At 40.3% G+C, this 12,240-nt stretch overlaps 1 protein-coding gene across 1 annotated transcript in view; it reads right to left on the bottom strand.

Moving 5' to 3' along the window:
* Positions 1-12,240, bottom strand: part of TARS1 (threonyl-tRNA synthetase 1) — a 174,481-nt gene that overhangs the window by 88,998 nt on the left and 73,243 nt on the right. Inside the window, exons 6-11 of the mRNA XM_078674916.1 lie at positions 7,813-7,930; positions 5,328-5,392; positions 5,165-5,243; positions 3,222-3,368; positions 2,566-2,664; positions 1,998-2,164 (exon numbers count right to left, since the gene is read on the bottom strand). Of these exons, the coding sequence (XP_078531042.1) occupies positions 1,998-2,164; positions 2,566-2,664; positions 3,222-3,368; positions 5,165-5,243; positions 5,328-5,392; positions 7,813-7,930 (675 nt within the window). The remainder of the gene's footprint in view (positions 1-1,997; positions 2,165-2,565; positions 2,665-3,221; positions 3,369-5,164; positions 5,244-5,327; positions 5,393-7,812; positions 7,931-12,240) is intronic.

The raw sequence follows: 12,240 nt of genomic DNA, 5'->3' as shown, positions 1-12,240 counted from the left end.
CAATCCAGATCCACAGGGATGACTTTGGCCCAGTTGCTCCAGATCTTTTTTAGTACTCTGGTATTGGACTTGGGTCAGGGTCATCCCAATACTTTTTGCCTTCCTCCTCCTATTTTTTGCTGAATTTGATTTTGTTGGCCTTAGAACTCTGTGCACTTTACCAGTGCTAACCAGTGCTGAAGTGTTTGTTCTCTCTCCTCTAAACATGGCAACATTGGCCTATACCAAATTGGCATATTTAATTTACTCAGAAGTCCCTAGTAAAGTGGCACTACATGTACCCAGGGTCCGTAGATTAAATGCTACTAGTGGGCTAGCAGCACTGGTTGCGCCATCCACTCAAGTAGCACTTTAAACATGTCTCAGCCTGGTATTCGAGCTTGTGTCTGCAGTTTTAAACTGCCATATCGACCTGGCAAAAAAAAACTTTTGCCAGGCCCTAACCTTCCTTTTTAAAAAATATAAAAAGGATCCCTGTGATCAAAGCGTTTCTACTCGTTTAGTCCTATTGAAATCAGAGGTTAACTTGGGTAAAAATGTTATATGTCCTAGGTCAAAGCCTCTGTTTTCTTTCTAAATCTATTTAAATAATAATAAAGAAATATCTTTAGAAAGTCAATAGTTTCACAAAGAGATCTTAGATTTACATTGATGGAGAATCGCACATTACTGTTGAGTACCTGGCATTGGCCTCAACTATGGCCAATCTAAGCAAAATGATTCACAACCCCTAAGAAAATCCAGAGTACATCAGGGCTGCGGTGTGTATCTCGGACCCATTTGCTGTTTAGATATGTATTGGATCATGAAAATCCTGTGAAACACATAAGAGCACAGCAAAGGCTAAGTACAAGTTCCCTGCACCTCTCTCGAGTTACCAAAAAGGAATTTTTAAAATTCCCTGACTGACTAACCGGCTCGCCACAATAGGAACCATTTTTAAAAAGCCTCTTGGAGGCTGTACAAACAAGAGAAGGAAAGAAACTCTTAGGCTTAAAAAAAAGAATTTAATATAAACGCTACTGGCATAAAATATACCTTTAATATAAAGATGGAGACAAACCGAACAAATCAAAGACAACATTTCTGTAGAATAACAGTTTAAATAGTCAAACATTAAGTATCTGAAAAACTCACTACACAGCTTAAACATAAACAGAGGCAGGCTATCACTGTCATGTAGTCAGTGATAATAGATCAGCTTACTGCCTTGAATAGCCAGTGTCCAATTCCAAGTTAGTGTGCCTTGTGCCTGTTTAGACACATTTCTTGCACTTCTGATTTTTTGTTGAAGAATTACACAATGTTATTCAAGTCAATTTTCCTTTTAATTCTATTTAAATAAAGAGGCATTAAGTGCATTTAGATGGCCAATGTTAAAACAACGCAATATGTGTTTTTAACCAATAGTTCTCTCTTTGAAAAACAGTATCAAGTATTTTGTAAATGAATGGTGATATTCACGGTTTATTAATACCAGCAAAGATTCTTTGATGAAGGTTAACCCCATCTTAGGACTCCCCTTCAATGGACCAAACATTCTTGCTTTCCAGCAAATAGTTAGTGCTGCAGTGAGCAGTTTGCGATACTCCTGTTTGAAACTTGCCAATGTGGAAAACGTGAACAGGACTCTAGTAGACAGCAATATTGATGGTCCTTGATGAGGGCCAAAGCAAGGAACATTTGTATTTTGAATCAGATACTTAGAGCCCCAAAGGCAACTTAACTATGGTAACATTTTGTCAGTAACTCCTACCTAAGAGTGATGAAACATCAGGATCAAGTGCGTGGGTAATGTTATGTATGAGTTACATTATATAAAATATTTCTAAGTAGTTTGTCATATCCATTTTATACTCTTGAAACATACCCATGATATTAAATAAAACAAATTTTTCCAAGAACAGTCAATAAAGTAAACTTCATATATACTTTATGCCAATATTATATCAAGGTGTGAACTGCTAGTAGAAATTGGCATACTTTAAAGTACTTACCAATGTCCTGGGCAGTTCATTGGTTTTAAAGCAAATATCTCTTTCTCCACCTCGAAAGAGAACATGTTTTCACTATAATGCTGCCAATGGCCGGAGGTCTGCCAGAGTTTGCTGTTGTAGACATTTGGTGTGACAACCTCTTGGAAACCTCGCTTCCTGTACTCACTCTGGAACAGATATCACAGTTTTAATAACAATGCAGTAAAATTAGATTCATAGTCTTACATTCGCCCACACCCACACAAATACTATACATAACTTTGGAGATAAAAGTTCATACATATGCTGAGCAGTGGGCATTTGTTCTGAATGAAAAGAAGCGTACGGAGCATGATACTAAAGGTGCATAGAATAACAGTGACAGACAGGTTTTCACATCTACATATGGCTTTATTTCAGTACTAAATTCTCAAAATAACAGTCAAACAAGATGTCTACGATAACAAGTGCATTTGAAGATTAGTCAGGATCTGAGAAACACATGAAAGGTATCACTAAAATCATCATTCATAAGTGATGTTCTCCATATTACTTATATGAGTGAAAAAATAGAAAAGTCATTACATACCCGAATAAATCCAATAAGCTGGTTATATATGTATGCACCTTTTGGCAAGAAGAAACAACTTCCAGGGCTAAGTTCATGAAAAAAGAAGAGTTCTTGGTCCTGAAATACATAAATCATAATTCACTGTAGCTTTCAGATACAAACTCATTGATGTAATCTTTAAAAGAAATACTTCTATAAAATCTCAATCAAGTCTAAAAGTGAATGGTACTATTTGGACCTACTATTGTCAGGATGGAATAAGAGATCAAAAGTTGATACACCCATAGGTTTAGCTTTCTCTAGCAGAGGTCACTAGAGACTTCTAAAATCTTCACTGTCAACCATATTTTCTTATTTTAGCAAACAGAGTGCATAATATTTAAGAGTGAGGTTATGAAAGGATTTAATGGGACATTATTCCCTTGCAAAACCTGTGCTGGGAAAGGGGCAACCTTTTAAGTGAAGGAAGAACAATATAAAAAGGCATGTTTCAGTATCGTGGACAAAAAAGGTCTTGTTTAGTAAGAAAATGGACGTAAGAATAGAGGAATATAATGGCTAATGGAGTGATGCAGAATGGAATTCTTTTATATAATTTTATACTATGTTTCTATGGGAATGGAAAGACTGTATGCAAATGCATGTTTCAAGCAAGAAGTTTATTTTTCACTTACTCTTCCAATCTTTCTATGATCTCTGTTTTTCGCTTCCTCCTGAAATTTTTCCCATTCTTTCAGCATTTTTGGGTCAGGAAATGAGATTCCATAAATTCTTTGGAGGGTTTCCATATCAGATTTGCCTTCCCAATATGTGGAGGAATTCTATAGAGCAGAAAACAAAAGGACCATGGATTAGGGGTTGGGTAAGAAAAACACATTTGCAATAAGGTATTGGAATAAGAACAACACTGCCCTTTTAATACCGGCTTTAAAAGATAGAAGGAAAATTGCAGGAATTATAACTTGATTGTTTAAAAGATACACCAATTACAATTGAATCACCTTAAACTGCTTCAATTTGCTGAGTGGAAAAGAAGAACACAGAATGCGGATAGCCATATGCTATGAAAGTCTGATCTGCCTAGTAGGAGGCCAGTGGAATGCTCTAGAACTGGAAATGCTGCACTGAGGGAAATCAAACATAGCTCTTGCAGGCCCCACCAGAACTAAGGAGGTCCAGGTCCGTCTACAACAAGTCTGCCACCTGTGAAACATCTTTCCTGAGCCTGAGAAAATGATTTGTTTCACAACAACTCATGGCCTAGTGTCCAAAGAGCATTCCTTGGGAATCTGGTGATTTTGAAGCACCACAGAAGCTTCAGTCATGACAATACAGCACTTACTCATGTCATAATTTTAATACCCGAACATTTGCTTTGCAAGTAAGTGAAGCTCAGTTTTAAAACCTATTCCTAAACACTGTTCTGTTTAAAAGCCATTTCCAACGAAAACAAAAGCAGTGAAGCCTCATTGAGGACGTTTTTGAGAATCACACTCAGAACAATGAGTTATTTAAATTCTCACTTCTTAATGTTAAATGTTTTAAGGGCTATTGAGGAAATGCTGGGCAGACACAAATGCAAACCATGTAACCCAACTTGCTCGCCCGTATAACTGCCTTTTCGTTATATGTCACATCTCTTTATATTTTTGTATAGTGAAAAACCACTTAAAAAAATAAAAATAAAAAAATAAAAATAATTCTCACTTCCAAAGTCTGAATGTAATAAAAAAAGCATCCTTTCTTTTTTTTTTTTAAGTCATGAATTACTTTACTTCTGTGTAACTGTAGCCATTATTTGTTTTTATTTTGTAACTAAAGTGGTTAGAAATAGTTTTCTTGTTTATTCCGTAACGGTAATGTCCGTTTTTTGTTGCTGTTAATATATCTGATGCACTTTTCTTGGAGGAAGGCCTTGCTGTTACAGAAACCGCTTTACTTCTCTGGACTAGATCGACTCTGTATTAGCTCAGCCACAGCTCACATTTACACTCAGGATTAATATTATAGGCCATTACTCTGAAAAAAGAGATATAAAGTTGCTTCTAGTATTAACACCGCTACGAAAGTTAGACCACACTTTTAGCTGACTGTATACTTCCTTCAATCAATGTATTTTCATTAGTTTCACATGGATATTACAGATTTAACTACAACAACCTAGAAAGGTATAATTTTAACAATATCAAAGCTATTAATTTCCTTATTTATCCAGGACTTCCCAACTGATTCCTGTTTCGCTACAATTGTATACACTGGTTAATTCTGCAAATATTTCAATTCAGTGTGAGCATCCCACCAGTAACCGTGTGCAAGCCATATCTTCTTAAGAGTGCTGCATACGGCTCATCCAAGAGAGAGCATAATTACTTACCAAAAACGTATTTTCCAAGAATCAGGGATATCAGAGCTGACTCCAGGTGATGAAATTAATTTTGTAAATTGATTATTGCATAGCAGGATACATTTTTTTAAAAGCCTAAATAATTGACAAACTTTAAAAGTGACCACAATGTCTTGAAATAGAGTAAGATTATACACTTTTCATTACCAATTTTCTGAGGAGGATGACTTTAGGTAAACAATTGTTTTCAAAGCTAATTTGGTCATACAATACCTTATGAATTTTGAATGCCTTTATCTTTCCAGTATGTCGTACATGAGGGCCTCTACACAGATCGATCAGAGGTCCACACCTAAAATAGAAACTCAAATTAATATTATGCATTATTATTAACTACATTTAGTGAAGTTATTCTAACAGACATGGTTTACTTTACCTGTACACTGTGGTAGTTGGAGTATCCACCTTTTCATTTAAAATCCTGCACTTGAATTTGTTATACTGAAAAGGGAAAGGAAAATGAGCCTTTGTAGGTGTTTCACTTAAAGACAATACAATCATGCCACTACACAATAGCATTGTAGAAAAGGTAGGTTTCCTAGTGAAACTTAATAAAATGTAAATTCATTTGAGGTAGTTTAAAAATACACTAAATAATACAGGAACAAACAGTGAGGAAAGATGCTAGCGTGGGGGATGGAAAAGGAGATCATGGAAGGTCTGGTCCAACATGGAGTTTGACAAGAGTCAAACTCTACCAGAGTTCCACGCTGCCTTCAAAATTGAAAACTCCAGCCAAGCTTATCATTCATCAGTCAAGTATGGGGTAACATTTGAAAGTCTTTGACACTTTTGTATCTCCTTAAATTCAGCAATTCACTTAGGGTATCTTCCCTATTGTAATGGTATCCAGGACAGGTACAGAATGTTCGTAGTTTACTAGCATGGAAGATTATACAAATATCTTTTGGCCATTACTCAGACCCTAATATTATTTGGGCTATTAACCCGCATTACTAATTAACTTCTAATCAATAGAAAAGCTTCTCTCTGCTTAAAATGATGAAACTGCTGACACATTGGTTTATTGAGCATGATATATGTTGTTTGAAGGTACAGTTCAACCTCACAACTAAACTTCATTGGTAAGCCTTGGCTGTTTTATCTTGCCCCCCCCTGTAAACAAAAGGCCTAAACAGGAGGAACGTGACAATTCAGTGATCTTGAAATAGTATGTGGTGTTTATAGTGCTAAGGGCAATACCAAAACTGGTCATAAAGATCACACACTTCTCTGGAGACTGACCAGATAGTTAACAGCCATGTGAACCTTTTCCTGCAGGGTGAGCAAATATTAGATCTCAAAAGGAACATCATACAAAAATGGAGGGGAAATTGTATGAGAGAGGAACGAGTGCGGACAGTGAGGGGACGCGGCAGAGTTTAATATTTGACTAATATTTGACATAAGAGTTCTACTTAATTGCAGCAGCAGTGCACAGCTGCAGACCTTCCCTCTGCCTTACTTGTTCTTTGAAAAAAGACAAAAATGTATCAGTTGTGCAGCAAGCTATACTGATAACCGTGTTACATGACCTCTGAAAAAAAATTTGCAACTTGGAAAGGCAGGCCGTAGAAGCTGCATTTTGATTAACAGAAACAGGTGCAGTCTTTTTTCAACACCGTATCAGAATATGAAATGTAACATGCTTAGTGCCAAATTTAGGGCAATATTTATATGTCGGTCGAAGGCTTTCCGACCAAAATCTTCGGGTTCACTTTCGACTGCTGCATTACAATGCCAGCGGTTGAAATTGAAACCGGCCAGTCGTTCCGGCTAGATTCGGATGGACTCAAGGAGCCAGTCAGAGGCCCCACCGTAATCCCTGAGGATGGCGTTTCCGCCGCCGTGATTACGATGTCAGTTTCCAACAGGCATTCCATGTCGGACTTTCCGACATGAAAAGCGTCAGAAAGCGACTTTGGCGGCCACTAGCAGGGCCCTCAATTACTCCACGGCCTCCGGTTGTGGGCCGAGGGGGCACCTATGGTGCCGCCACGTTGAGGTGCCTGCCACGTGGTGCAGGGATTAACTGAATCTCCCATTTCTCCATGGGAGCTTGTGCTATAGCCAGTTTGCAGCTGCAGCACAAGCTCCCATAGAGAAATGGGAGTATGCAACCGTACTATGTGCGGTCGCATTGTAATTGCGCTGTCATGACCGCAGATCGGAGGTCAGCCGGTCCCGAGACCGTGGCTATGTCGTCCACCCGACATCGTAATCTGGCCATTAGAGTTTTGCAGATAGGATACACTGTTACAAGCGTGACGGATATCCCGTGGTCTGTATTACCAGGTCATTATATCCCACGGCACATGTAATACAATTGGCGGGATATCTGTCACATGTGTGACAATGTATCCAATCGGCGAAACTCTAAATCAGGTCCTTAGTCTCAACTACAAGAGTTTTAGGAGTAAGATGCAACAAAACTCTAAAACTCTACATGCATACAGACATATTACACAGCTGCCATTAACAAGAAATGAAAACAAGCAGGGTTTTTTTCTGTGCGGTCAATGGACAAAACAATATTAAGAAACCAGATTGATTTGTTTCCACAATGACAAACTGTTTGCAGCTCACTTCTTATCACTCCCCAAACTGAACAAAGCATCAATGTCTAATCAATTTTAATTAAACATTACTGTAACACGCTAAAACCTAAGAGGCATTAGGGCGCTTTATACATAGCTAGAACACACAATGGGCTACATCAAGATAGCCAAATGAATTAAAAGAACAGGGAAAAAAACAGTAGAACCAAGAAATAGAACAGTCTCTCAAACACCTAAAGAGTGCCAGAAACAGTACAGATTTGTATTGCCTAAAGAAGCGTCTTAAGTGGTTTCCTGAATTACCTTAAACATCTCTAGTAAAGTTTCTTTTTTCACTTCCAGTCTTTCAAATTGCTGTTTCTCTTTCATGATTTTCTTACATAAGTTCTCCAAAGAAGAAAAGTCATTACTAGACACACCCCTGTGAAAAAATAACTAATAAATTAATACATAGACCTACTGCCTCGTTTGAAACTAGTTGTATGAAGCTAACTTGCTAAACTTTGTGTCTCAGAAAATGTAAACTAATATGTGTTTTATCATGAAATTGCACCGACTTGGGTAATAAAATATGTCACACAAGCTAACACGTTGGGAAGAACTACCACTGCAAAGACGGGGAAAGTATTCCACAGCCATGCTAATGCAATCTACAGTGAACAGAGACCTATGCTAGATTTAATAGTGTCCTGTTCTCAGACTAGAAAGTGATCATGAGAGCTCACTGGATACCACTGTAGGTCAGAACATGCATTTGCCCACATATCTGGAATGCTTTACACAAACCCATTTTATTGATCAAACACACAGACTACAGATAACCCAAAGATAACCTTAATGACAACCTTGACATGAAATTGCAATTCGAAACAATGGGCAAAGAACACCCACAACTAAAAGCAATTGTGCCCACTGGCCACATCCACCTACACAAAACTGATGAAAAATAGTTACTTACCTGTAACTGTTGTTCTCCAGGATTGTTATCTTTTATAGATTTACATGCTTGAATCATTCCCCGCCGTCGCAGTAGGAGATTCATGATACCATAAAAAGGAGTAATCAATGACATATATAGCAGTTAATGTTAAAAACACATTCACTTCAATAGCTTATCCTCATAATTTAATAAGACCTAAAGTACAGCCAGTCAGATGACCAAACCCTCTAAAACACTTACAAAAGAGACTTCAAGCCCTAAGAATTTCTAGCACAAGTGAGATATAGGAACAAACCCAAATAATAAGGAGAGCCTTTATGGGGAGAAGGGTGGGTTGCATGTGAATCTATGAGAGATACCAATACAGGAGAATTACACTTACAGTTAAGTAACTTATTTTCTTCTCCAGCATTGGATCTTTCATAGATTGACATGCGTGAATCAGAATAGTAAGCAGTTAAAACACATAGAATTAATAACTTAATCTGCATTTAGCAGATGGTGGGAAATGCATTTAGACATGGCTCACCTCATTGAGCTAAATAGCGCAACGCAGCTTGTCCCACAGCCACATCACTCTTCTCAGAGGAATCTAGACAATAATGCTATGTGAAGGTGTGCCTGCTGGTCTGTGTCGCCGCTCAACATACTTGTTGAATAGGCACACTAGCAAAGAGAGCTGTGATGTTAGAGAAAGCCCTGGCAGAATAACTTTACTCTTTAGCGGTTTTCCGGCTAGTCTGTGACAGAACTGGATAGCTGCTGCGATCCATCTGGCCATGCTTTGTTCGGAAATTAGGAAGCCCTTACAAAGGTTTCCATATGCGACGACTAACAGATACGCTTTCCGAAAATGTAGAGTTCTGTGCAAGTAGAACTTAATCCATCTTTTAACGCCCAATATAAGTAAAGATTTTTCTGCCATGGTTTGGGGATTAAAAAAGAATGTTCTCAGTACTATGGGCTCATGCAAATGGAAAGCCAAAGGAACTTTTGATATGAACATAGGATTGGTCCCCATTGCACAGATTACCCCCAAACTTTCCCAATCAATAGTACCCACTGTGACACTTTTTGACAAACTTTCATGCAGAAAGGTCAATATATATGTATATATATATTGATTATAGGAAGCACTGTTGCAGCTAGGATTGATGGAGGAATTTCCTCCGTCCATGCCGGGAGCTGAAAAACGAATAAGTGTGAAAACAAACTATTTTTTAAAAACTACATGTGAAAGAGCAGGATAAATGGATACTGTGATTAATTCAGTAACACAATCCATGAAATAAGTGCAACTAACTGTCGAAAGGCATGATGGGTACTGTGGTCCAAAGAACAATAAACAGTGAATGGAGTTACGAAGTGAACCTGGGATGCAAGGATAATGTGGAAAATGAAATGAAAGATCTACTATGACCACAGCGTGATGGAAACGAACTGCTAAAGTTTTATCACTAGAAACAAGTAACTAAAAGAAAATGAACAAATGCAATGAAATAACCTCAGATGAAATGACATGAAAAAGTAAAGCATGAATAAGATACTCACTATGAGCATAGCACCACAAAGGAGGAGGAACTACTAAAGTTTGAAATAGTATAAAAGGACATTACCAGTAGTCCTTCTTCCTTGTTGCATGTGGATTTAAAAGAGACGAACAAACGAGGTTACATGATGCATATGATCAAGGCCCGAAAGGGTCTGAAGAAGGTCATGCTGTAACCCTCCGCAATTGAAAGAATTGGATGTTACTAACTGGCTGGTGGGCTTTTGTTTGGTCCCTGGATACAGGGGCTCTGTCGTTTGGAATATATATATCTGCACACACACACACACACACACACACACACACACACACAGATACACCCGCCGGAATAACTCAAACTGAATTAAACAAAGTACGTCACTGGGTGGTGAAGCAAATAGTTGTGAGGAAGTGTGGACACAATCCAAAAGTTAGGAGAGAGCAGAAGTTCCTAAATCCAGATAAGTCAGTGTATTTATATCTTGATAGGCATGTGCACCACATAGGCTCAGGGTCGAAGATTTTGGTAACTAACTAGTCAAAGAATCTGAAGATAACTGGGATTCCCAAGAGAGATATTTCCAATAGAAGATAAGGATCTAAATCGAATAGATTCAAAATACATATATTATGTTGAAATGTCATTTAGAAGATAATAAGTATTGGTTTTACAGAATATGTAGTACTTACAGAGGTAATACATCGATTGGCCTCTTTAAAAGACATAGAAACATAAAAAAGAGTTCTCTCAGTGGAAGAAAAAGATGAGTTGACAGTCATGCAGAAAAATCTAAACATTAGGATATTGCGAAGAGGAAGCATATTGTACTGTTCATTTGTGCCGCACTTATTTATTTAATTTGATAACGAATCATGGGTAACTAGATTACTTGACTAACCTGAGTAGCGACATGGCTTAATTCATAATCATGTAGCGATGAAAAAAATGCATTGATCGACTCTGGGCCGTTAGTCTATTACCGAATCCAACTTAGTTGGGGACTGAAGTAGGGTCTCTAATCTCCCTTCTTCCCTCTCCTCTTCCGAGGAGAGTGCGTCACCTGCCGGCAGTTTAGCTAGTGTCCTAAAAGGCATTGTCGTTCCTGGCGTTCATGCCAGGATAAACTCCTGGATGTTGCCGGCCCCCTGGCAAAGATCATGGATATGGCGGAGGACGCCAAAGCCTCCGGGTCCCTCATATCCCCAGAGGTACTTTCTAACTATGCTCAATGGGCCATCATACTTCTAGGAAACACGAACTGCGGGATCTCTAAGGAGAGGCAAAGATAACTCCTCATTAAGATTGATCCCGAGGGGGCGTGGCCTGAGGCGTCAAGATGGCGGACGCACTCTAAGAATGCTCCGGACCCCCTTCCTCATCCGCCTGGCATCCGCCCGTCTTTAGCTGCAGCATACCTTCAGGATAAAGCTGCTGGACCCCCCGCATTGTCTGCTCTGTCCTGATCCCTCATGAGAGTGGAGCGGACCCACCACTACATCGGGCTGTCTTCTCCACTCTGTCGGTCCGGGCCCTTCAAAATGGCGGCCCACCGCGCCTGAGACGGGTGCTCCTCTGCAAGGTATCTGGGCCGCCTTCACCCGTCGCTGAGCCCACGTCCAGGACTCCCCCGGGGCTGGGGGAGGTGTGCGGCGCTGCCAGCGGTGCCCCCGCTGAGTCGCGCTGCGGGCGGGTGAGGACAGCGGCGTTCTTGTCTGGTGCCTCCGGCTGATGGGCGGGGGGGCAGGGACCGCCTGAGCTGCGGTCCACGGCCGAGGCGGCGATCGTGAACGGGAGAGAGACGCTCGCGGCCCCCCCGAGGCCTGGTGTGACAGGGGATCGCCTTCTGGAGGCTTTCTGTATGTCCTCCTTCTGGGGCTTGCTGTGTGACCTTCTTCTGCCGGTGGTGACGCTCACTAGCCCCCTGCAGCTTGCTGAGATCGGACGGAGCCAGGCCCTCGATTCGTTCATCAGCCAGCCGGAGTTCCACATCTCTGGGCATGAAGAAGCGCAATAGTCCCTCATTTAGGTTGGCAGTTCTGCCGTGCATGGGACCGGCACTCAGTGTCCTTTGGAGTGGTTGGTTAGGCCGGGAGCAGTGAGTGCGAGCTGCCCAGTGTGGAGAGTCCCGCTCCGGAGGTGACAGGGTCCAAGGGTAAGCCTGGGGTCCGGCCGCTCGGTCATTTCGTGGTGGGGGTCCCCTAGCCCCTATTTGGACAACGCCTCTGCCCCGCCACTCCACTTGCTTGCCTACTGGTCAGAGTC

The sequence above is a fragment of the Lissotriton helveticus genome, chromosome 2_1 (assembly GCF_964261635.1).
Source record: "Lissotriton helveticus chromosome 2_1, aLisHel1.1, whole genome shotgun sequence".
Taxonomy (NCBI): domain Eukaryota; kingdom Metazoa; phylum Chordata; class Amphibia; order Caudata; family Salamandridae; genus Lissotriton; species Lissotriton helveticus.
This window is presented reverse-complemented; position numbering and strand designations above follow the sequence as displayed.